This window comes from Oreochromis niloticus, linkage group LG13, assembly GCF_001858045.2.
Source record: "Oreochromis niloticus isolate F11D_XX linkage group LG13, O_niloticus_UMD_NMBU, whole genome shotgun sequence".
Lineage (NCBI taxonomy): Eukaryota > Metazoa > Chordata > Actinopteri > Cichliformes > Cichlidae > Oreochromis > Oreochromis niloticus.
In genome coordinates, this window is record NC_031978.2 from 17,419,393 (window position 1) to 17,446,470 (window position 27,078).

General features: G+C 41.1%; 2 protein-coding genes and 1 long non-coding RNA gene across 5 annotated transcripts in view; 2 read left to right on the forward strand and 1 right to left on the reverse strand.

Moving 5' to 3' along the window:
* The window catches only part of lzts2a (leucine zipper, putative tumor suppressor 2a), a 56,565-nt gene extending 53,618 nt beyond the window's left edge, over positions 1-2,947 (forward strand). For all 3 annotated transcript variants that reach the window (XM_013275576.3, XM_013275578.3, XM_013275577.3), the window contains one exon: positions 84-2,947. In XM_013275576.3, the coding sequence (XP_013131030.1) occupies positions 84-266 (183 nt within the window). In that variant the 3' untranslated portion in view covers positions 267-2,947. The remainder of the gene's footprint in view (positions 1-83) is intronic.
* Positions 2,505-22,399, reverse strand: pdzd7a (PDZ domain containing 7a). Its single transcript, XM_019366260.2, has 15 exons — positions 22,209-22,399; positions 21,191-21,328; positions 20,882-21,056; positions 20,298-20,474; positions 19,856-20,003; positions 17,043-17,103; positions 15,887-16,414; positions 13,325-13,480; positions 11,908-12,068; positions 10,863-10,954; positions 10,692-10,783; positions 10,462-10,530; positions 9,096-9,764; positions 8,660-8,760; positions 2,505-5,140 (listed from the first exon to the last, which is right to left on the reverse strand). Exons 1-15 carry the CDS (start codon positions 22,396-22,398, stop codon positions 4,964-4,966), a joined length of 2,934 nt encoding a protein of 977 aa, XP_019221805.1. The 5' UTR covers position 22,399; the 3' UTR covers positions 2,505-4,963.
* LOC100710163 (uncharacterized) lies at positions 22,312-26,875 on the forward strand. Its single transcript, XR_002064215.2, has 3 exons — positions 22,312-22,399; positions 23,513-23,668; positions 26,365-26,875. It is a non-coding gene; the product is annotated as an uncharacterized LOC100710163 (long non-coding RNA).
* The last annotated feature ends 203 nt before the right edge of the window (positions 26,876-27,078 follow it).

Below are 27,078 nucleotides of genomic sequence, written 5' to 3' on the forward strand. Positions count from 1 at the left end.
ACGTGTCAAACTAGATTTTAAAGCTTATGCTAATCCTCCTTACCTATGTACTTAACTCAAATGCTGTTTTTCCATCAACTCAGGTAATCCACTACCAGAAACAGCTGCAGCAGAACTACATCCAGATGTACCGTCGCAACCGTGATCTGGAGAGAGTGATGAGGGAGCTGAGTCTGGAGCTGGAGAACAGGGACATGGAGGACTATGAAGTGCGCAGCGGCAGCAATGACATCCACTTTGAGGAAATCACTGCCACAGAGATATAAACACCCACGCGCTGCAAGTAATAAGTCCAAATAAAAACCATGGCAACACTCTGAAGGTGTAAACTAAACAATCAACTCTGGGCCAAATACTGCACTATCTTCAACGTGACTTTGCCCGGATCATCGAGCAAGCACTCACCACACGTCACTGTTAAAAGGGAGCTCTCCCAAAAGGTGCATTCTCACTTCCTGCTAACACAAATGTACTCCCAATAAATCCTTATAAGGTGTCTCCCACTGCGGTTTTAATGGGTTTTTATTCCACTACAAAGCCAGCACAAAGACTTGTTTCCATCTGTGGGAGCGAGAGGAGGGAAAGAAGTGTTTTATTTCTCAGACCACGTTCAGATCAGGGTATTGAAAATCGATGGGAACCTTAAAGCAAAAAAACATTAGTACACACAGAGAAATCTGGTTACAACTTTGTTGGTAGCACACGACGTGAAACACTCAGACACCAGCGTGCATGTACTCATGCACCTCGAGAGATGACCAATCAATCACCCGGTTATTAAAGCTGACTTCATCACCCGCGCGAACCGTGCTCATCGGCAACACAAACCCCCGCTGCACCAGTCCTCCAACCCCAAATATTACTGTTAACTGCTGTTTGTATTTCATGGTGTTGATAGCATCAACAGTTCATTTTACAAAGTCTAAAAAAATACCAATATTTTGTTCTTTTGCTTGTGCGTATTTGATGAGGAATGTATTGTCACTTCTGAGAAATGCAGTAACAAGAGCATCTGAGAAGCACGCTGTTATTTTGCACAACTTCCCTGCCCTCTTTTTGTTCAGGACTCAACTGTTTTCAATTCAAACAAACCATTACTGACGTGCGCCGAAAACCTGCTGGGGACGCCAAACCAAACGCTCAAAGGAAATGCTTTATATGAACTCTGCTCAAGTTTTCTAGACCACCAACTGTTGCACTCGTGTCAACTCTTTAGACAATGCGCCGATCTCACATAAACGTTTTATATAACTGATATTTCCAGGATGCTGCCAATTCCCCTCTTTCTCTGTCTTTTTCTTCTCTCTGTTTGCTTCTTACTCAGCTATTTTTATAACAGTGAAAGGCACCTCTGTGGTTGGTATCAGGAAACTAAAAATAGAGCATATTTACAGTATTACAGAGATTTAAGCCAGTGTTTGAACTGTTTGCATTCTTATTCAGAGTTTCCATTTATCTCCCTTCACTCCCATTAGTGCCCTTTATGTACCTCTTGGCAAAGCAAAGCCAAATAACTCTTATAAAGTCTTCCTACCTTTCCCATTCCCCCCCCCACTAGATTATACTCTTCACTGACTGCTATACAGGAAGTGAGACTGGCATGTCTGCATGTCTTTGTTGTATGAGATTTCAGAAGAAGCTGGTTCACGCAGCAGTCAGGTGAGAGTTTGCAGATGCAGTAGCTCCAGCACTGAATGTCCTCAAGGCAGGTCAGTTTTTGAGGGCCTAAATATAAACCGGCGAGGAGCATGTTACATATAAAAACTGTGGGTTGCGCTGCTGTTTTTCTCACGGTATTATGCAGGGCTGTGCATACGACTGAGCATGGCGGTAGTGGGCTGCTGAGAGCTTTTATTTTGCAAAGAGTCTATATCGAGGATTAATAGTTAAATGAAAATCTATATAATGGAGGAGATGTTGTATATTTTTTATATATATATAGCACCCGAAGATATTTTGTTGTAGTACTGGTATAAGTGTGTGGATTAATGTATATCTCATACCAATATTTCAAATGATGGATCAATTGCAAATGGAGGCGGCGACAAAGGAAGAGTGCACCTAATACTGTAATGCATGAAAATTTAATGTTTACATTATATAATCTGTGTGGAAAACCTTCTAATGACCAAACCTTGCAGGTGATCGAGCAGCGGGGAGCTCTTATTTTAGGCTACTTTTTGGTCTGTTGTCTCTCCGTTTTGATTGATCTTTCACTTGACTGTCCGCATCGTAATCTCACGCTCATTCACGCTGTCGTCGTCGGGTTTTCCCACGTCATTCGTTTAAAACTGCACGAGTCATTTTTGAGGGATTCGTTATTAAGTTATGGCCAGAGAGAGGAATGGTTATGGCTATATTTGGCTATATTTTGCATGACATCACCACATCACTGTGGCTGAGGAGGTATTGTGGAGCATCAAAGGTCTGCGCATAAATTGTGATTGCGAAGTAAAGCCATGGGAAGTAACTTTGAACGGAACAAGCTGAGTTTATCCAACCACTTTCACTTTGTTAACCAAGCCTAGACTGTTATTACTCACCACAGGTTCATATTAGCAGCAAGCACAGGTGTTCGAAAGCAGACTCCCTCACTCCAAAGTACTGTGTGCATATCGGATTCCCATTTCCTCCCCCTCATCGTTGCATGACCATTTTTCTGTGTAAATATGTAAAACACTAAATAGTATAACAGAGTGACATTGTCTTTTATTTAGACAAAATATCTATTTCAAATGTAGCCACTGTGACTAGACCAAAGCAACGTAACACACTTTTTCTTTTTGTGGCGCTTTTTCCCCATCCTTTTATGTGCTTTTTTTTTTTTCAAACATTTGCTTACTTTGTGTCTTCATTCATTCATAGAGTATGTAGTTGTCCATGTATATTTTTATGTGTACATTTCTTGTACAAATGACTGTTTTTAATTAAAGAACAAGTTGTCACATCTTGAAGTGATTGCAGATTTAATTGCTTTTGAAAAAAAATTTGCTTATTTTTAGGTTGAATGAACTAACTTTGCATTACAGTGTAAAATACACTCATCTGACACTTTATTAGGTACACTTGCAGGCACTGGGCTGGACCTCCTTTGGCCTTTAGAGCGGTATTAATTCTTCGTGGTGCTAGAGAAAATCCTCAATACTGACACGATGCATCACAAGGTTGAAGTAGATTTGTCGGCTGCACATTCATTAAACAAATCTCCCATTGCACCACATCCCAAAGTGGTCAGCTGGATTGAGATTTGGTGACTGTGGAGCCCATTTGAGTGCAGTGAACTCATGTACAAGAAACCTGTTTGACATTATTGGAACTTTGTGACATCAATAAGCAGCAAGTGACCCAAAGTCCATTTATCCATTCATTCTCTTCTGCTTATCCTTATCAGGATCACAGGGGGGCTGAGCCCATCCCAGCTACTATAGGACAAGAGCAAGGACAAGGTGTGCCAAGGAAATATCCTCACACCATTACACCACCCCAGCAGCCTGAGCCCTTGATACCAGACAGGTTGGGTCCTGTCATGTTGTATCCACCTGATTCTGACCCTACCTACCGAATGTCACAGCACAAATAAAGATTCATCAAATCAGGAAATGTTTTTCCAATCTTTGAATGCTTTTTATATGAGTTACTGTTGCCTTCCTATCAACTCAAAGCAGGCTGGCCCTTCTCCTCTAACCTTTGACATGAACAAGGCATTTTCAGAATTTCATTTCAGAAAACTGCAGATCACTGTATGTTTTCTCTTTGTCTGTCTCTAGAGATAGTTCTTCAAGAAAATTCCAATATATCTGCAGTTTCTGAAATACTCCACCAGGCATACCGCACTCAGTTTGAACTTCAGCAGTTTGTCTTGACTAAGTTTATGCGCTTAAACACACGGATGCGCCGGCATCTGATTGGCTGATTAGATAGGTCCGTTAAAGAGCAGGTGAACAAGTGCATCTAACAACGATGAAACAAACTTTCATCTTAAGAATTTAATTCCATGCAGGGATATAAACAATTCAGCTTTTCTATCACTTTTTAAAATCAAACTTGAGTAACATTTTTTCAGCGTTTTCCCGACTGCCCATCTATAGAATTAAGGCACTAAGCACACTGCTTTCTCCCACCCATATTTCTTTAACCCTACTTTTATTTGTGCTACTGGCACTGCATTTCTCATTGACATGTTTTTCCAACTCTTCCACATGTCTTCATAAGCTCCATCCACAGCATGGTGTAATTAAGCCTCTAAAGTGGCGGATGGCTCCAGAATACAGGCACCTCTGCCAGAGAAATACAGCACAAAAAAATACTGAGCAGCAATTTGCAATAATCTCCCCAGACATCCTCTAAACCCAAACTATCAGTTTTGACATAATACAGGGATTTAATCTGGGTATAAATCTATCTCATAATGCTGGCTGAGGTAATCTCCCTCTGGCATGCCTGCAGGGCTGCTGGGCTGAGATGCTTCAAGTAAAAAGTGCAGACCACTGGCTCCACTATCAGACAGTGCTCAGAGGTCACGGCAAAGTTGCCACGTGTTGAATAGTGGCACTATTCTAACCAAAGATCATGAATTACACGATCCTATCACAAAAGCGTCTTTTAGAAAACGTGCAACATATGCGTTTGTTAAAATTTTTTGTAAAAACTAAGAATCATATAAAATTCATACAATTGCAACATTTGGGTTTCATCTCACATTACATTATAGCAAATGTGACCTTTATCTTGACAAATATGCAGCTGTATCAGTCTTCAAAACCATGCAACCTTTATGCAAGACATACTTTATGGTATATTTTGTCATAACTTTGCCTTTGACTGTCTCCGCTGTGACCGGAGCGCTACCTATCCCATATTTCTTCTTCTGGGGTGAATCCTGTATTTATTAAGTCCCAGAGGAGCTGCAGGTTTTGTTGTCCTTCATGCCCGAGCTGCAGCCTGGCTGTGAGGCACACAGAGTTTAGTCAGCAAGTCTGTTGGGGCTGCTGGGGTCGGTAGAGACCTTAGGGACCTTGACCACAAAAACCATCGGCTCTTTGGCCTTGTTGCTGAATGCACGCCGAATTACATCCACAGCATGCTGATGAGTCACTCCCTGCAGACTCTCTCCGTCTACAGACAACAGCTCATACCCTGCCTGCAGATTCAAACACATGCAAAAGGGTAAGTGAACATTGAAAAGCCACAGAAAAAGACTGAATATCCTTTGTAAGCATGTTTTCCTCCATTTGTGTATCTCTTTTTTGTGACTATTTTTTTCAGAGCAACATTAAAGACAGTTTCCATAACACTGCAGAGATTATGCCCCTCTGTGAAAAAATGTAATTTATGCCAAAGAGAGTTGGAGCTCTCCCACTTCTTTAATGCATTCACACTGAAGGCTGTCACTAGCGCACGTATAAAGTTTCCCCTTTAGCACAAGGTCTTTGGAAAAAGAATATACACTGAGACAGCCGAACAGTTAGGACTATGCTTGCTGTTTCCTGCAGGATGCGAGCAGAGAGTGGCAAATCTTTGCAGCCTCGAGGAGAGGAACTTCCTCTGATGTCATCAGCGTTTGCCAAGGATGCACCTGCCTAATGTGCTCAACCTCAGCGAAGGTTAGAAACACAGAAACACACAAGGCCGACGGCCATTGTTGTACCTTCTTTTTTTTCCCTTTCCCTTTTCCTTTCGAGTCATTAGACACAAATAGATTATTTTCCCTTCATTCTCTACCACCCTGTTCCATCTGTTACAGCTCAAACCTATTTGGCCTGTATGGATGAGGTTAGATCCGGGCTGCTGATTTTTCTTTTTTTCTTTTTTTTCAGGCCAGACAGTCTGGTGTTCACAAACAACCCTATAGCCCTCCGTGCAAACAGTATCAAAAGATTTAGCTCCATTTAACCAAAGAGGAGATTAAAAAGTGCTTTTTCATTTTTGAAAAGTAATTTATCTGAATTAAATAGATCACAACCTAATCTGCCCCATCCTCTTTACGGCCATTTATACTGAGCATTTACGAGGTTCTCTATTTTCCAGCCAACAAATAACATGGCCTGTAAAAATAACTACAGCTTGCATGGGGGGATCTGAGGCCAAACAGCTCATGTACTGGGCTGAGAGGAGAAGTATAGCTCAGAGTGTTGGTTATCATAAATGTAACACCACTATAGCCTCATGCTCTAATTGTAGTTCAGGACAGTGGTTCGTGGCTGCTCAAATTTTGAAATAACTTTCTCTAAAATACTAAAAAAAACCCTTTTTCTTTTTGCCTTGTGTTTAAAGAATTACTGCATTAGGATTGCATGTAAACATGCCTGCTTCTGCTAAGCAGCACTAATCAGCAGGTCCAGCTGTTGGGAATGTCATTTTGCAGGTATTAACTCAGCTGTCACGCTGACGTGACTCGCTCACGTCCACGTTCCTGCCGGTGAAGGCAGATGGCAGCGTCTAATGAACAGGACAGCACGTGTCTTATGACTAATACACACACAATACAATATTCTTCACTGGTGTGATTATCATGTGGGTCTAAGGAAACAGGATGCGTGTTAACACTGAGCCTGCCTGATCTCACTTCCCTCTGCAGAATACATGGAGATAACACTGAGCCGTGGAGCTGATATGAGCAAGCTGACATGTCTGGTTGTTAGGTGTGAGGAGGAGACCACAGATAGCACAGAAGTGCTAGTGAGTAGCCATATATCTGTGTCTGACCCTTATAGCCAACAACCTGCCTGTTTTTAGTCATGTTGGATAGATGGCTAAGAAAAGATCATAGTGTCATTAGGATGCAATGTTGCTTGAATCCCTTACTTTGGCCCAGACTGAAATGTTGCTTTAAATATTTGATGAATTACATTTGGTATATTCTTTTGTTGAGTCCTAGAGCGAAAACCTTTAATGTTTCCCTGTTTTGTTTTGTTTTAAAGCTTGGTTTTGAGTAAATTTTATGCAGAGCATTATGTTCCTCATTAGGATAACTGGTGATCCTCAAACATTTAGCACCTCAGTTATCTTTAATATGTCGAAAACCTTACTTGAGTACTAAAATCAAAACTATTATGTAACAAGTAACCCTGTCGCTAGATGCTATGTCCTGCTGGAAAAGGAAGTCTGCATAAAGTTTTCAGCCGGTGGAACAGTGAAGAGCTCTAAAATGTTTTGGTAGATGGTGGAGTTTGGACTTTGATAAAAACACAGGGGACAAACCACTGCAAACACCAGCAGATGACACCTGATGGCACCTCAGATCATCACAACGTACAGAAACCTCACACTGGACTTGGATTCTGTATCCCTCTACTCTTCCTCCAGACTTGAAAGAGGAATTTGGACCACTGAGCAACAGTCCAGTTCTTTCCTACTTAGCTGAGCTAAGGCACTTCTCTTGTCTGTGGTTAGGAAGTGGTTTGATATTAGGACTACTACAGCTCTAGCTCCTCTCCTGAAGACGTAGTGAATGGTGGCAACAGCCTCAGTCCACTCCTTGTGAAGCTCTCCAAAGTTCTTGAAACAACTTTTCTTGACAATCCTCTCAAGGTTGCAGTCTCCCCTGTCGCTTGTGCTCCTTTATCTACCAGTCAACTTTCCATCAATATGCTTCAATCCGGCTGTCTGTGAACCACCAGCCTTTTCAGCAATGACCTGTGGCTTACCCTCTTTGTGGAGGCTGTCCATGAGTTTCATGTGGACAACTGTCAGGTCAGCGGTCCTCCCCATAATTGTGGTTGTATGTACTAAACTAGCCTGAGAGATACACAGTATTTATACTGTTTGAAATTCAAAAAATCAACATTTTATTATTTTGAGATATTTTTTCTATTATTTTTTTTCTGTAGGCCATAACTGTCAAAAGTAAAACAGTTTAATTGCACAGTAAGTCTAGGATATCCTAAATCTTCCTTTTTATTAAACTGATGGAAAATATTGATTTTTTTCCACAATATTCAAATGTTTTGAGATGCACCTACAGAGATGTGGAGTTTGTATGAATGTGAATGTAGGTATCTGTACACTGAGGGCCAGGAAAAGTTGGATAGATATGGGATTGCCCAACTTGTTTGACACCGATCAGGAATAACACTCAGATAGTAGTTGTCAACTGATAACTTGCAGCTAGGAAACATGCGAATTTGTCAGCAAACACTTGTACATATTAGCAGCCTCCTATTGCCGGAATAAGTATGTTTCAACTTTGCACACAAACATTTCTTCCCAAGCATCTCTAATTCCACTGAGCTTTAAGAATGAGTCTGTGATTAACTTTAGTGAATGAGCGCATGTGTAGCATATGTGTTTCAGTGAACCAGGCCAAGAAGACTGTTAAGTTACTTTGCAGGCAATATATTACCAATACATTAGCAGACCAGCACCCATGTACCTCATCAATAATGAAAGTGATGGGCTACTTGAGATGGCTCTCATCTACTCTCCACTCCTCATTGCACACGTCTCTGTCATAGACACAATTACTTCATAGCAACAACTCATAACCTCAGGCCTGAGGGCTGGCACATACCTCTCACAATCTGCTACAGACAAACACATTAGTTATAAAATCTGGTTGTTATGAAAGTTAATTCTCAGTATTTAAGATGGAAAGATGTAATTTTTTTAATGTTTTTTTTAAACATATATATATATTTTGATGTTCATGCTTGATGCTGACCTTCAAAGCCTGATTTGTAGATGCAGCTCCGCCTGGGAAGATTTTCTCAATCTTTATCATGGGCTGGATTCTAGACTCTACACCTCCAGAGACACTAATACCTGTAAACACACAGAAAAAGAATAATAATAAACTGAGGGCATGCTTGGCAGTACCATATGTTTTGTAACTAGTCTTACACTCTATAGATGCCGTTTGGTCTTTTTTTGCATAATCTCTTATAAATGCATTTTAGTTTAGCAGTTAGTGATGCCCTGACCTCTACTGGTCATGTAAGAGACAGCTTAGGATGAGTCACTAAGCAGTTTGTATTGTGCTTACAAGCGCATATACAGTCACAGATTAAAAACGATTTTAGAAGCTGGCATTAAAGCAAACCTTGAAATTTCAGTTTTAAGTTAAATGAAAGTCACAACAAGTGCTGTTTTTTATTTACCCAGTGACTGCTTGGCCTTGGAAATGGTCAAAGTGGCGATTTCACACTCCTTGGGTGGTAGAGTTTGACTTCCTTTCACTTGTTGACCATTTTGTGAGTGTCCATTCACTTGCTGAGCACTCCCACTGGCCTTGGACGGGCTCTTCTCCCTCTGGGGATCAAATACCTCAGCCAGAGGGGTTCTACCTCTCCGCTGTGAGGGAACGTGTACGCTGACCTCCGTGTAGCCCTCTTGCCTCCTCTGTCTGCCATATATACTGTCAGGACTGCCCTCTCTCCTCGCTCTCCCATGGCCATTCCTCACAGGTGACCGCCCTCGTTCATAAGCCCCGTCCCCTCGGTCAGACACGGACAACAAGGAGACCTCATCGTACCACGACGCCCCATTCTCTCTTCTGATTGGGGATCGATGGGGTTGGTGGCCATGTTTAGTGCTGTGTGGTGATTCTTGGAGGAGGAAGCTGTGAGTGGGCAAGGGGCTTGGGGAACGGGAGCGCACAGAGGATACATAGTTGTCCACAGGTACATCCAGCAGAGGGGTGAAGGCACGCGATGGAGAGAGATGGCCAGACCGTTGACCTGACACACGCAGTCTCTCCAACTCCTCGATCAACCGGCGCTCATGCAGTCTGTTGTGGACCGGCTGCAGATAAAATCCACCCTTGTAGTCTGTACAAACATATAAACTGTGAGTGATTGAGTCAGTGCATACTATAAAGCTTATGATGGAGCAGAATCAATGCTGTGAGTTTCATCCGTGCTTTCTACTTCCATGTTAAAACTAAGCTATGCTGGCAGAAGACAGAACAATGACAGCTCAGAGACATTTTGACAGATATCTGCTGTTTTCATAATACTGACCCTCTGACCCGGGCCTTTGACCTCAGAAAGAGAGGCGACTGCAATCAGTCTGAAGATGGTACTGATTGTGTCTCCATTGCTTTTAAATGAAGTAAATGCTCAAAGCATCTTTGCATTGTTGAAGTGTCACACAGCACGTCTCTATCTTCTCTGTATGCCACCGAGATGTAAAACAACCCTCTTCAGCACGAGCACGGGAAACCTGATCTGTTCGATGTGTGTGTGTGTGTGTGTGTGTGTGTGTGTGTCCTTTTTATATGAGGGTGGGGAATGTGTGCCAGGGACAGGATATGGTCTGCGTGTGCAGGTGTTTGGGTTTGACTCTATGAATATAAGATGAGGCAGGAATAAAGTGGCAGAAAACTAGAGACAGACAGAGAGAGGTTTGAGCCTCTGTATAAGTTATATTCCTACAGGAGCCATCAAGCAGATAGAGAGAAAGGTTGAAGAAAGGACCGAGGTCTAGATAAGGAGAGTGCGACAGCAAGAGATACAGCCCATGTACCTGGGATTGGGGTGATGAGGTGACGACGAGGAGTTCCACTACGAGGAGAACGCAGAGCTGGGGAACGCGCTAAAAAGAAAGACTTCTTTTTTTTTTTTATCTCACTTGAAAAATTCTTTACTGTTTTTTATTCTGTCACAGCTTAGAATTTAATCTTGTAAAACTGAATAAATAAACAACAACAACAACAAAATATCAGGGAAGTGATGTCAGGTACATCCTATGCTTACATGAGCGACTCTTGAGAATATCATACGCTTCCAGCTCAAAAGGCATGACCATGCTGTCGAAGCGACCCAACTCAGTCGTTGGTATCAGCATTCTGCAGTGGATATAAACCAGACATGTAGTTCATACAGCATGTAAACACATAAAGCAGTATTATGCCTTGAGTATCTCACCTTATTTCCCTGAGAAGCAGCAGTTTCTCTGGCCTGTCCAAGATTGCCAGAAGGGGACGCACCAAGTCCTCGATCACAGAGTCGGACAGAAACTGTAGGAAGGATTTGATTGGTGCACAAATTAAAGTAGGCAAACAAAAAGAACCAGCTGGACATGTACACTGAGGATCTGACTGAGCTCAAAAAAATATTTATACCCAGAATACTGACTTTAAGTAAATTTGATTACATGTAAAACATGCTTGTAATTTTGTTACATAAATGCACTAAAAAAGCATTAATTTAATTGAAATTGAGCAACAGAAATGTACTTGATTAGTATACATTCAGTTTACATCAAGCATATTTTGCTTAATCAACAATTATTTGAATCAATAAACATTTGATTTTAAATATTTCAGTATGATTTTGCTCAAAATTATTGCTTCATCTTTATCAGAGCAAAGAATCGTTTTTTGAGTGTGGATTATAAAATTAGTTTTATAATGTCATCTCTGCTAGGAGTTTTTACACCTCTGGATACATCTCAGCTTGTTCAAGAAAGGTTTGCTTCACACACCGAGGCTCCAGTTTCTCAAGATAGGCATTTACAGCGTGAGACAAATTTGTGATAAAACATATTACAGATTAGAGATCAGGGGAAGTATGGTTTTTAAAGCACTTATTGTGACTAAAAGCTCAGCGTGCAGAAGAACTTTACGTGATGAACTGAGCACATGTTTATACCTCTGCAGCAAGTGCTAACTTTTTTGTCTTCGACCTCCCTTTTGTTTTGTCCCGTCTCTCTATGCTCTCTTTTCAATACCCTCTGAGGTCAGACAACAGGCTAGCCAAGGAGCTGAATATTTTAGGATTAAGGTGGACTGAGAAAGAATCAAATGACAGCTTATGTTCGATCCCGATCATAAACGACAGGAAAATCCATCTTTTGTCACAGCTGTTACACGACACTTCTATGACTAAAGAATACTCAGTGACTCACTGCACTCTCACAGCAGCGTGCCTCTGAGGTGTGAGAGATGGTAATTTCAGTTTGGAAACTCACTCGCCGACAGTGTCTCATCACAGCAGCCACCTCATCCTGACTGAGCAGTTTCTTTGCCATGTCCTCCACGTGCTGCAGGACCTCGAGTCGGGGCAGTGGGCTGCCAGCTCGGGATTCCCTCGGGGAGGTCAAGAGGTGGAATGGGCGCCCCCGTTCCTTAACTAAAGAATTATGGAAATAAAAGAAATGATGTGCAAAGAAGAAACTGTCCTGATGGCATTTAAAACTCTTCCAGTTAGATGTTTGACTTCCCTCTCAACATCTATAAATAAATTGTGCAGGGTTTTTTTTACCATCAGGAGAACTTATACTAACTTTAAATTAAGATATTAAATTAAGAAATCAAGCATTTCAGGGCATCTTAACTTATGCTCTTCGGCTTTTGGTTACATTTTTGCTTCTAACACATCTGAATAATATTTCTTTTTGTAACTAAGTTTTCTACAACACATCAGCCAAGACCCTATTTTTATGCAATTAACTGGATATTGTCATCATGAATGCTACACTCTTACAGGACTTTACAACATTAGAGATGAATAAATCCCTAAACATAATGGACCACCTCTATTAATCAGGGATAGCAATGCAAAAAGTTTCAAAATCTTACTTATTACTGTAAACTTGTCATCTCACGAGGCTGTTTTAACATTTGAATTCTGTATTATAGCTCTGTCATGGTAGAGCACTGGGTTCTTGTCTTTGGGTCATTTTCTCTCTCTCTCTTTGTTGTAGGATTGGTTGGGAGGTCGGAGCGTGGGTTCCTGCTGTTCAGAAAACACACTTGTAGTTCACTGACCTCATCAGGAGCTGGTATTAAAGGGGAAGCTCCATACTGAGTCTCCACCACAGCACACCACACCACTGTGTGCTATCTTAGATTGGTAAACAGCCTCATTCTTGGTTACTCCTAGCTATTCTTGTTCTCACCTCTATGTCTTCATGATTTTGCTGACCAGCTGAAGAAAAGACCCACCTGAGCTTTCTCACCTGCCACCTTCAAACCAGCACTACCCACAATGACTCCTTCTAAGGAGCCTTTCCATCTCACCTCACTTGCGTTCTCAACCTCCTACGACCCTGAGGACAACCCAGTGCCCCTCTGTCCAAGCTCACTCATCTCTGCTTCAAGTTAGAAACTCACACACTCCTAAAGACTTTATCTACAACTGGACTGTTGGGAAACCTGCCCTCACATTCTGCTGTGCATAATGTCCTCACTTATCTCCTTCAGAGAACGCTATTCCCTGATTATAATTAAAAGTGTGGCCTTAAAATGAGACACTGTGTATTATAATTAGTCAATTTAACGACCTCTGAGTCATGTTCCAAAATTTGTTCCAAACCTGAAGCAACATTTCACTTTGCAGGCTGCAGTATGTGAAAGAAAACCCACACCCTGTGACCGCTCTCTCACCTTTGTTTGCACGGTGAGACGGCGACTTGGAGCGACTCCTCTCTTTACGGTCTTTCTTAAATAAGAGGTTGACAAAGGTTTTGGAGCGTTTCAGACTAGTTTTACCCTCCTCTGAGCTTTTCTCTCTGTGTTGCCTTTTCTTCTTCTGTCTCTCTTCTAAAGGTGGGGGGAAAAGCAGACAAATATCTCTTTTTAAATAAACACACATACTGTACTTTGTGCACTAAACAAACTATAGACTACATGTCATCTTTTTTGCAGTTATGTCTTGTACACAGGAAAATTGACTGAGCCACAGCAGGAGTAGGACATTCTGCATATCTGTGTTGGGTGTTGAAAACATAATTCATTAGGCCTTGTGCTCAATGCTTAACTGTAAGCCAGTAACAGTGGCTGACACGCACTCTCCTTTATAAGCACAGACTTTTCATTTCTCTTCCAGTCAGCTTCTCTTTTCACTGCAGTAAATCTGACACTGTGGAAAGCAACAGTGTATCACTGATGAATTGCAGCCTCACCAACCTGAACACACCCCCATCTATTAGAAGCACTACAGAGACGTGCTCCCGCTTACATAACAAATGTCCAATCAGACCTAAGCTTTGCCCGAGCCCCAGCCAGGTTCTGAAGCTATGAGTGAGCTGGAGAAATTGAAAAGGAAAGGCTAATAACTCAACAGCCCCACCAAGGCTTGGATAGATATTTCTCCATATGCTTGCTCTTATTCATTTCTCACAGAGGTACAACAAGTGAGAGTAAAGGGCAGTGATTAATCATGAGTCTGTGGCAACCTTGTGCTCATAGACAAATTCTGTATGGAGCTTAAATCAGCCGTGGAGAGTCTGAATGTTCTTGTTCACTTTCTGGAGTGATAAAGGGGTTAAGGCGTCGTTTAACTGATGCGTGTACTATAGGAAGAGCCCAGAAGCAGTGAACTGTCACAAACATCAGCTCAATATCTGATAACAGTGCCACAATTCTGGAAAGACTGATTTCTTAGCTGGGGTGGATAATATCAACACTGCAGATCTACAAGTTGCAATATTGTTTGGTAAAAAGTATCTTTTAAATCTTTAAGACTAAACAGCATCTTTTGATGTGATGAACCAGCCACAGTGCATGACAATATTAGTATTTGTATTTTGACCAATAAGTATTCATTATAAATAATTGCATAATTACATGAGCACATGTGTTTTCTACCAATCATGATCATCTGGCTCATTTTTTATGCTGCTGTACATTTTTGTAACTGCATTCTGCATGCTTTCATGGTGTCCTGCTGACAAAATGTCCAGGGTTAGATGAGCAGAACTTAAACCCTCACTTCACTTTATTAGGTACACCTGCTCAACAGCTCATTAACACAAATATCTATTTAGCCCATCACATGACAGCAACTGCATGCATGCCTTTAAGCATGTAGACGTGGTCAGACAACCCGCTGAAGTTCAAAGTGAGGTGTTTTTAAAGCAGAAAGGTGATTTAAGTGATAATTTTCCTACACAACCATTTCTAGATTTTACAGAGAATGGTCCTAAAATGCCTTGTTGATGACAGAGCTGATAGGAAGGCAACAGTAAAGCAAATAACCACCCGTTATAACCAAGGGATGCAGAAGAGCATCTCTAAATGCACTGCAAATCAAGCCTTGAAGCAAATGGGCTACAACAAAAGACCTCACTACTGCAGCCAGCTAAGAATAAGAACCTGAGGCTTGTCCAGCCTCACCAAAATTAGACAATGGAGGATTGGAAAAACATTGTTGTCTGATGAGTTTTTAGCTTTTGCTGCGACCTTCAGATGGTAGGGTCAGAATTTGGCATAAACAACATGAAAGCATGGGTCCCTCCTGCCTTGTATCAATGGTCAGGCTGGTGGTGCTGTAGTGCTATAAGGGAGATATTTTCTTGGCACTCTTTGCTTGCCTTAGTATCGACTAGGCATGGTTTAAATGCCACAACTTACCCGGGTATTGTTACTGACCACCTCCACCCCTCTATAACCACCGTGTACCCATCTCCTGATGGACAGATAATCAACTATGTCAGAAACTCAATGATCTCTAACTGTTTTTATTGATCTTTGAGTATATCTAGTATATATCTATGAGTAATGTGCCCAGCACCTTGAAACTATGCCATGACGAATTAAAGCAGTTCTGAGGGCATCAAAAGGGCCCAACCCGATACTAGCAAGATGTCCCTAATACAGTCCATAATTAAAACCTGTGACGTAAAACATCACCTTTCTGCTTATATTTTCATCACATGAATAAACTGTGCATGTTGTACGCTCACTACCAAAATACTGAAAGCTTTATTTTTTATGCCACCATCTTGGTTTAACTGCTGCTGCTAAAGTTAATAAAGTAATTAAAAAGTATTGTGTTTGTTTTGTTTTCTCAGAAAGCACCGCATTAATTAAACACCTAGACTGTGACTAAAATATGTCCTAAATAGGCTGGAAAAAACTTGTCAGCTATTAATAATGCACATAGAGAACTACCTTGCATCCACAGTTCCCCTCATATAACAACCCCAATGAGCCTGCAGACCTCACCTGACTCTGTGATGTGACTCTGGGAACGACTGATTGGCTTCCGCGGTCTGCTCAGGGCCATCAGAGCTGCTGTCTTTGGTGAGTGTTTCTCAACTTCCTGCTCCCCCGATGACAGCGTTTTCACCCGGCCCTGTCCACCCTCTGCACCTCCTCCCATCTCCCTTGGCCCTTCTCCTTTCCCACGTATGACCGTGTCCTTCAACACTAATGTGGCACCTACAGTCCGGCTTGTTTCTGTGGTGGACAGCCTTTCGGGGTGTGACCCGTTAGGCAATAGGTGGTCCTGGTAGTTTGGAGGTTGGGGTTCAGTCTGTATGGCGGAGTCAGCAGTTCGATCGGTACTGCTCGGACGTCGGGAGTGGTCCTCAGTGCAGATGCCAATGTCTACCATCTCTGAGCCAAAGACAGGAGGGAAGAGGACCTGGGAGAGCCCACTGAGGGAACTGAGAGGGGTGGTGGAGGACAATGATGAGGCAGAAGAGTTGGAGTCTGAACCCTGTGATGATGGTGGAGGGCCTCCATTGGCTACTATAGAACACAATCCAAAGAATATAAGGGATTAGTGTGTGTAACAGCTGCTATATGTTACAGCAACATAAATATACATGCTAGAATATACTGTGGATAAAGTTTTCCCATAAAAGCTTAATTTCCTTCCTTCTTATTTCTGCTTTCTTTGAATGAAAACCTGTCTGTTCTCATATCCCCATAATCCTGTGAGCTTTTGATAGACAGAAAATAAAGCAGGACTTCTTTTTTTTTCTTTTTTCCTAATGAAACTCCAAAGTGACTCTGCATCTTGGCATCTCGACAGATGTCAAGTCATGCTCCGTTCCAGATGACTGAGCTGCCTTTGAGTACACTGAATTAATCCCTAGCTGTGTTCAGATGGGCTCGTATCAAAGCGAAAAACAAGGAGCTGGAGTCCTATTAAGAAACTGAATGACAGCTTTCTTGTTCAAGAAGGCTACACAAGGCCACTATCCCACTTATTTTTAAATGTTTCCAAGGAGACTCCACCATGTAGCTTTGAAAACCAGATAAAATCTTCATTGATTTTGTTTAGTCAAGGCAGTACTTCTCACGCCACCGTTCATTATCTCTTGTAAAACCTGTGTTAAACATTGTCCAGGGACTGTAAAAACAGTCAACATACACTTTTCCATCCAGCCGTATTCTGCCACCATCTCCTTGTACGCGGGGTATCTGCCAGCTTCCTGTTAAAGATCAAAAAAACAAAATGTTTATCGAGAACAGCAAACTGTCAGCATGATGACTATGAAGTAGACTCTCTTGACTGTTAGTGAAGCTCTTCAACATTTAAAAGTGAGCCAGCGTTTGTTCATTTGGATTTTTTTCCTGTAGTTTTTTGTTACTTGTGAGCCACATTCACAATCTGCAGCTGCTGAACTGTTTAACAAGAGTTTACAGCAACATGTTGACAATAGCAGTGTTTACATGAGGATCGTCAGCAAGTTCAGTTCCATTCAGTTTTATTTAGACAGCACCAAGTCATGACAACAGTTATATTGCTTTTATTAATTATGTTTGTATTTAAAGTTTGGTACATATTGCACTGTATGTAGCTGGAGAGAAACAGCACCTTTTGTTGTTTTGTATGAAAATACACAAAGAACTGGCAATAAGGTGAATATGGATCTGAATCTGAATTTAATATTAAAAGAAGGAATAGTGTCTTTTGAATCCAATTAAAGGACCTGAATCCCCCCAAAAAATCTCCAGAGAGGGAAAACAGTCAGCACATGAATGTAAGGTGTACAGATGTTGAGACAAAACCTTTAAGGGAAGGACGGGGCTATCTACTGTATCCATACACTGAGGGCGAGATGGGAATTAGAAAAGGGAGGAAGTAAAACATGGGTGAAAGTCATCAGACAATCGCAAAGAAGGGAGCAAAATTCAAAGTAAAATTCAAAGCAAAACAAAATCGACAACAAAATGAGTAAAATGGGAAATCTGTTTTCTTTAAACTAAACACAGAGATGCAAAAACTTGCACTAAAACATGATGTAAAGTTAGAATAAGAAGCATGGGACGGAAAGCAAAAACTAAAACTCTTCACTAGAGGAGGAATAAAGTAAACACAGAAATCAGAGACTTAATAATATTATAAAGCATCAGACTCACTAGAGAATAATGAGGAAATTAAAACAGGAGTCCAAAAATTTAGCCTGCCAAATATAAGACCCCAAACTTCAAACACTAGAATAACAGAAAAATCTCAACAGAAAGATAAAGTCAAGCAGATAACTAACAATTCAAAGCTTAGAGATAGAAAAAAAACTCTTGGGACCACAACAAACACGTTACTGTGTGCTCATTAGCATGTCACATACAGCTGAGAGTGATGAGAAGGTATCATTTTAGTTCTGCAGATTAATTTGACATGATGACGACCACAGATGAAAAACAATGGCTAACCAAAGTATTATCATTTGACATGAGTCCTAAATTCAATTTCAAGCTAGTCCATACACTAATCTTTAAGACATGATGCTGAAAACCAAAATGTGAACTTGGTGAAGAGGGCAAAAGGAAAGTCTTTATCCTTTGGGCACCACTTGCAATGACAATCCCTGGAATCACTGGAATATTTGGACAAATCAATAAGCTGTCCACATATTAAAGCCAGCACTGGACTTACAGGTTGTTCTGTCTTTGATATTTTCAGTTACGTGTACCAGCTTAATTTCCACCTTTTGACCTCTGAGCAGCATCTTATTGTCCTTAATGTTACTTATTGTACTTATGTTTGTTGTAGTAATGGTCAGTAATTGCTTTAATATCCAGTTCAAATGAATCCTTACTTCAAATGTAAAGCTGTAAGGATATTAAGGTGCTTGTATTTACTGTATAGGTCAGGGTAAATATTATGTGGTTCACAGAATTACAAAACATGTGGCTCTTGTAAGCACATAATACTGTATAATGCCCTCTCAACTTTTTTTTAAGGAATTGCCTCATCAGCACTGAAATAACAAAACCTTGCTTAACTATGTGTGTGATCAATCCATACAGGACAGGAGGAAGGCATAAATTAAGGCTTTCGGTTGATTATAACCTGATCCTCGCCTGCCTTTGAATAATGAACGTCGTGCCTGGCTGTTTTTCACACGTGGAACCTGAGATCAGAGGAGTAAAATGAGCATGCAGCAATGCTAGCGAGCTGAGAGCACGCCGCACAGCACACATACACCGATTCATACGCACCTACACGCGGCACCTTTATCCAGAAATGACACAGGTTAAGTGCTGCGGCCCTGCACACATACTCAGGCACACATAAGGACTTTGAGGGCTGTAAACCAGCTTCTGCTCAGCAGTGCAGGCTCATTGTGAAGAGCCGGTGTTGTTTACATGCTAGCATTTATTATTGTGTCAGCACTCAAAGCTCCAATCAGCTGTTAAGTTTAAACTGAAGCAAATTATTAACACTCCACTGCAATTAGAGAACTTCCTGAAATCAAACTTCAGTCTCATTTCAGACAGCACTGAGTATGTTTTTAGTTTGGTGGTTTGACAAAATGTTGCTCATGTACACCTCAGCATTCAACTGGAGGTATGTTTATGTCCAAAAGAGGAAGAAAAGCCCAATATATACTGTCATTTTAGCTCTTTTTCTTGTGTTCCTCTCACTCCTTGGAATATATTTAGCTTTTTGGCTGTTAAATCCTCTACTCTAGTCACTCTGTGTGTGCTGTCTGAAACTGTGAGAAACTGAGCCAAAACATTTAAGTCACAGGTTGTAAAAGGAAGAACAAAAATGCGGCCATCATACTGTGACAGTCCTCTTATACCCTGTTAATTATAAAAATGTATAAAAAAAAAAACCCTGAAACTGATTAGCTCAGCTTTAAACATATATATATATATATATATATATATATATATACATATATATATATATATATATATATACATATATATATATATATTTCTCTCGCTCACCCTGATGGTCAACATGACATGGGTGTGGCTCTTCAGGACCTCCACCGCATTGCTGTGAGTGATGTCATCAAAGCTCACCCCATTAGCTGCAAGGATCTGATCCCCCATTTTGATGCCATGCTGCTCTGCAAGTCCACCTGGGTCCAACCTGATGAGCAGTATGAAAAAATCCAGACATGAAAAAAAGAAATGTAACTACTAATGTAATTTAAATGTGAGCTTCTTTGCTTTGATCTACCGCAAAGACACAGATAAATTTTACAAATGAGATTATGATATCATCTTTAATTATTGGGGTTAATATTATTATTTGCAGCCAGGTGGGGTAAACCTGGATTCCACCAAGTGCACCAACTTAACCATACCGATGCCCAAATGATTACAATGGGTACTAATTTAATTTTTTTGTCTGATGCTAAAAAAACAGTGTTTGTATTCATACTTAGACACATAAATCCCCAGTCCAAACTCTCTTCCTCCTCTGATGTTGAAGCCCAAGCAATAATCATCTGACGTGGTGAAGAGATGTACGATCCTGCGGAGAGCGCTGTCTGAACTGGCCTCTGACGGGGTACGACCACTCTCCTCCACTACCATCCGCCGATGAATCAGATCCACCCTGCACACACACACATAAACACACACAAAGGGAGACATATTCTATATGCACACATGAAAACACTCATATACACTGCTTTCTCTCTGTCCACTGAAGTCAGGCGTGTCAGTATCAGATAATCAAATAGCCATAAAGGTCACAGCAGTAATCCATCCACTGCTGCCACATGAAACCAAGATACTGTATATCCCAAAAGAAAGATAACCAGTGTGAGCTACAGTCAAGTGACAAGACTTCACAAAACAAGAGCCACACAAAGGTCAGTGATAGTAGTTCCAAAGCTGTAGTCTCTAACATATTCAGCAATAAGTATTTCATCATAAAAAACAGTTATTAGAAGTAAAAATTTTACAGTAAATGTTTGATATCTTGGTAGTTTCCAGCCCTGATGAGTGGACTGGCCTCACCATGTGGTCTTCTCCTTAGAGTAGCGGATGCCGGGGATCTTGCCCACCCGTCTCACCACCATCCTCAGCCTGTTGTTTCCTGTCAGGACCTTCACAGCACTGCTCATGGTGATGCTCTCCAGGCTGACCCCGTTCACCTCCACCAGCTTATCACCCACAGTCAGCCCAGCCTCCGCTGCAGACACAGGCAGAATTCAGCATGAAAAACCAAAAGACAACATTCCCACGTGTAAGCACACCAGAAAAAAAAAAAACTTGTTGTGACCATTTACATACACAGACTGATGAACACACACACTTCTTCCTAACCTGCAGGGCTGTTGTCCTGCACCTTACTGACAAATATGCTGAGTCCATGTTCAGAGCCCCCGCGGACACTGAAACCCAGACGCCCATCTGGACTCTTATCTACTGTCACTGTGTGAATGTCTTCACTGTCATCGCCTCCTGCAAACACACAAAACACCGACATGAATCCACCATAAATCTCCACAGTGTGAACCACAAGTATTCCCAAGATTGGGACACTTGCAACAAAATATGATTTGAAAATTCAAAGCTGATGGGAAAAAAATCATTTACAAAGAACAGACAATAAATGACAAACAATAAATTTAACATTTAAAAGTTACTGATAACAAACCTAATGACTGTTAAACCTAAAAAATATGTATCAACCTTAAATGAAAAGCTTCATCTTTATGAACTTTTTCAGGTCACAGGTCGACAGACTCTAATGAAGTTAACTGACAAATAAAATGCATTTCTATAGGCTTATCTTTGAAAGCAACTTTATTTAACTGCCATAACTTTTGCACAGCTTGGGTGGTGCCTACTGTGAGTACAACTAATCATGAATTAACATTTGTGTTGATCACTCTGTCTGATGTTGTCTCAATTAAATATTGGCCGATTAGTCTTTCAAATGTCAGAAATATCCAAAGCCAAAATTCACATTCACATCTTTTTTCTCTCATCTTAAATGAATAAAGCCTACTGCGAACATTCAGTTTATGATCACTGAAAATGAAGAAGACTGCCAAAATTTTACATTTTAGATACTTGAATAATGAATTGTTTGTATTTCTGCTTAAAAAAATAGAAAAGAGATTGACTAAAAAAGTTTTTAGTAACTCAGTTCTCATTCACTTTTAGCTTAAAAACACATAAGATTAACTCTGTAGACAGTATTTTACATATGTATATCAGCTTGCTCTGAATTAATTTTAGACAAATATCTGTGTCACTGATTGTCCTGAATACACCATTGCAGCCAATTGCTGTGTTGCCATGGTAGCAGAAAACTGTTACTGTGACCAGATCTCACCATCAACAGGTGCATTGATGAGAATGACCCTGCCCATCGGTGAGGAGGACCTGCGTCTGTGGCGCTGCTTCTTCACCATGTAGCGTGTGGTGCTGTGGGAACCCCCATTCGGAACTCCGTTTTTAAAGTGGGGGTGCCCCCCTCCATTTGTCATCTCCCTCCAGGCTGGAGTTTGAAAGGAGTCAGCCATGGTAAGTGTCCAAAAACTCTTCCCTCAGTCATCCAGGCGGGATGTGTGGAGTCCCAGGTCAGGATGGCAGAGATGGAGCCAAGGGTTTGGGGAAAGGCAGTGAGGGACAAGTAACTTGTAAAGTGGACGCTTTAGCACCTGCTTGTCCAACGTGAACCCCACTGGAGGAGACAAGTAAAAAAGCTGCTGGCAACATCCCTAATCTCAAGTGACATCCGTTTCATTCAGTAGATAAAGCTTAAAATTAGAAAACAGTTTGAACAAAACTCAGACTTCAGCTGAAGCCACACAGCTAAAACACCACCACACATCGGCTAAAAGAAAAGCTCCACGACAGAAGAGTGGGATTTTCCCACACTCAGATATAATCCTGGTCTTATAAATCAAAGATGTTGGCGTGATCCAACAGTGTCCTCTGTACCCTCCGGAACCACAGACTCCCCGGTGCCCGCTGTCTGCAGAGAGGTGATTCCCCTCTGGTCATGTTTAATTAAACGGATGCCTGTTGTGAAAAGAATATGTTGTGATGAGTAATGTGGCCTCAAAGCTGCAGAATAGACAATGAAATCCTTTAATTCTGACACAGTATTGACCTGTAAGGATGAGAAACACTCACTGCACTCGCGTGGCTGTCGTTTAATCAGCACCATGGACAGCAACTCAGAGGACACGCATATAATCAACGGGCCTAATTTGACAGTAATTTATATGAGCGACAGTTTGCAGGGAGGCATAATTATAGGTGGACGTTAGTTCTGTTGATATCTTCGACTTGCTGACTCTAAAATAAAGTAAAAAAAGAATATTAGCATTACCTCCCGTGTCCATGTTGCGCTGGATGCGCTCGCACTGAGCTGGTCCGCCTCACTGACGCATTAACGGACACCTCCGGAGCGTTAATGCCACCTCATTTGTTCTCCAGATGACCATTACTGTCTTAAGAGGTGTAAGTCTTTTACATAAGCCCTCAACCCCAACTGTGCAGCCACTAGCGCTAGGGCTGGAGATGAGTAAGTACACTGATTACTCAAACAGTGAAGTAACACTCACTCAAGACTGCTCCAGCGTGTCCTCGAGTAAACTTTCTTATTAATGTGCTACTGGACTTTGGTAGAGCTGGAGAGAGATGAAGGCGGGGGAAAAGGGAGCAGCTGATCTTCCTGCCACGCCGTTAAGATGGGTAAACAACCCCACCCGGTGGCTAGTTTAGTCACATCCATGTGGGTCTCCAGCTCAACGCGCAGGAGCAGTGATCGTGAAAAGCAGCTAGGTAGGAGACTGTTGTAAGTGTGGTTAACATGGCTTCCAGAAAACAGAAGTTGTCATTTATCTTTTACATCATGCCATTGCTCAAGAATTTGCCACACTTTTAACAAAGTCGGTTTAAAGATATTATAAATATAGTCAAACCAAACACAACAGGCTGTATATAAAAAAGAGACAAATGCTCTAAAATATACAGCGAAATACTGAATAAATAAAGCACACAAACGTCAGTTGAAGGCTTTGCAGTGATATTTTATTTCTGGTTTGTCATTATTAATCTGACATTATTATGTCTACACAACACAGATAGGCCTACATAAACACGCTGATGCACCACTGGTTGCTGCTGTGCGCTGTAACAACGCGTCAGCGAGGTGCCATATGGAGGCAGATGCCTATATTCAATTAAATATCATCATAAGTCGTTGACTTTCCAAACCATTTGGATACAGTTTGGTTCATTAAAAATGCCAGAACGGATACAGAAGACTCAGTAACGTTTAATGTGTTTCCAGGTTTCATGTCAAAATGATGTTCTGCTGCAAAAACTGAAATATGTAAAAATCATTTTAAAACTTTGAAATCAGAGCTGCAAACTGTTTCTGCTCTCGGAGTCCAATTATATTGTATATTCGTCATAAATATATTATTTTCTGCATTTCTGCATTTCTGCAATCTTTGTGTATCTTTTTCACTCATGTCTGGTTTTTAACTGAATGCCAGAATTTAATGTAATACATTTACTGTCCCTGTACTGCCACTTTTGGCCACAACCAGGGGCGATTTTAGCCCATTTTTGAGGGTGCTTCAGCACCCCCAAAATGAATCAAAGCACCCCCAGAGATTTCTTACTTTTTTGACAATATTTGCTGATTTTGTGACACACTACTAAAAATATAAAAAGCATATAGTACTTGGTTGAGACATAACATTTCAACAACAAAAGTATAGATAACCCCCCCCTCCCAAAATGGTTTGTTCCAGCTCGCCTCTCCCCTACTGTTAGAGCCAATCTATGGAGAAATATTTTTTGATACTGTTTCAGCTATTATGTTACATGTTTGATTTTGTATAATATGTTGTTATGTTAGAGGATAGATGCTGCGCGTTTAATTTGTGTCGGGTAAGAAAACATTACAGCGCATGTGTGGTAGCAGGTTAGGATGCGCCAGAACAGCAATGGAAATGTGCGCTGTAGCAGCAAATGGTTTTTTGACCGTGACATCATTTGTTTGTATGTACGAGTCAGAAATAAATCTGGACAGCTCACATTAAGAAGTGGAAGAATTATTTTTTCAAAGCTTGGGACAGAAATTCACCACTACACCTACTATGAGACGCAGCAGAGCGGAGGTGTAAGTGACTGGCTGAAAACAGGACATATTAGCTGCATTTAACCTGCAGTTACTCTGTATATAGTTAGGTAGGAGTCAGACCATGTTTCTTTTTAGCTGAAAAACATTAATGTTTTAAGCTAGCTTGTTTCAAAGATTCTGTACAGCAGCTTTAAATGTTTTCCAAAAGCACACATACACTTATCAGTGTTTCTCAAACTTTTTACAGTGTGTACCACCTGAGAAAATGTCAAGCTCTCCCAAGTACCACTATGAAAGCATGAAACTCATAAATCTTACAACACAAAATTAGTATTATTAAATTAGTCAAATTAGTATCTGCAGTAAAGATTTTTTCATACATTGTATACATTCTACCACAGGTAAAGTTGCCTCAATTTTTATATTTTTTTTTATTAATATTTTGTAATAATTTATTCGTAATAACTTATTCTGTTTTGGGAGTATTTTTTATGTATCTGTATTATATTATACATACTCATTAAAAGTGAATCTCTGTCCAAAAAATGCACTCAGTTTACTTCTTACTCACTATGAGCATCATTCATTACTCTCCCCCAGTAATTAAGGTTAGGATATGTATTTTTTTTTTTTTTATTCCAATCCATTCTTCTTTTGGAGCATTTAAATAACCTTTATCAGATTTGATGGTTTTGGTACAGACTTTTCAAAAAAGTGTTTTGCTTTTCTTTCACAAATGTGGGGATTAAATTGTGTTAAAATGTACAGAACAGTGATTTCATGTTTTGAGACGAGGACCCAGGCACAGAGAGACTTGATGAATTTAAGAATCTTATGATGATAAAGAAATTTGCAGACTTGCACAGAGAGGGTAAAATTATGATGACTGATAATGGAGACGAAGACAACAGACGACGAGGACAGGGAGGAACAGGGGTTTAAATGCACCAAGGAGACAGTCATAGAGAACTTGGGACAACTGGAGACATTTAAGGATGCAGGGACTGACAGAGACGGGGAAGAAGTCTCATCGTGACGTGTAAAGTTTATTTTGCCTGGCTGGGCAGCTCTCTGGGTGCTCAGCACCCCCAAAGCTCTAATCCTAGAATCGCCCCTGGCCACAACAGAAGAAGAAACAAACACACGAGGGGCAATTTTTCGGTGTTGTACTATTACTGCCAATACAAAGATTCATTTACGTTTTTCTTTGAAATATCGGCCTTGGTCACCTTATGTAAATTTGATCCTAGGAAGAAGGATTTTTATTATCGAGTGGTTGCATGCTTTGTGTTTTAATGTTGAGTGTATTTTAGTGTTGCATACTTTTATTCCATTTATTGGGACTTCTCCTCGAGAGACTCTGCCCCCTTGCTTCCCCAATTAGATACACCTGAAGGGCACACGGAACAGAAATCAATCGGGCCTCCCTTATTGGTAGCGGCCAATAAGAAGCTCTGGCAGGTCAGAGAAGGACGTGGGTGGCCGGTCGTAGGGCAGCAGGAGAGCCATGGAGTAGCGTGGCGGCAGGCGCAAACACAAGAATTGGCTGTGCGGGAGGACACCGCCAAAGGTAGCACAAGCCACGGAGCGGTAACTGGTGGCAGGGAGCGGCCGCAGTAGAAGGAGAGCGGGCCTTCGGTCAGTGGATGGCAGCGAGACGTCAGTGAACGCTTAAGGCACGAACAACGCCACCAACTGGTGGAATCGGTGGATTCTTCACAGCCAGGAAGTGTGGCGTAGCCTGATCGGGAACTTTGGGGACTTAGCTCATGGACTGAGCATCATCATATTTTTAGTGTGCCGAGGTTGATGGGTTTTTTCTCTCCCCTGATCAGGGCATTTTTAGTGTTGTAAATAAAGTTCATTTATTTTTATTGACTATTTTAACTGGGTATTACGTCTTCTGTTTCCGTGATCACCCCCTGCTGCTTTCCCCGTTATAGAAGGGGTTCCCTTCTGACTTACACCTGCGACATAAACACTCGGTAAGAAGGATCCTAAATATGTTGACGAATAAGAAATTAAAACTTTATTGAAAATGGCAAAATAAATAAATTCATGAAAATATGTTTTCTTTTAAATCAGATTTGATGTCACG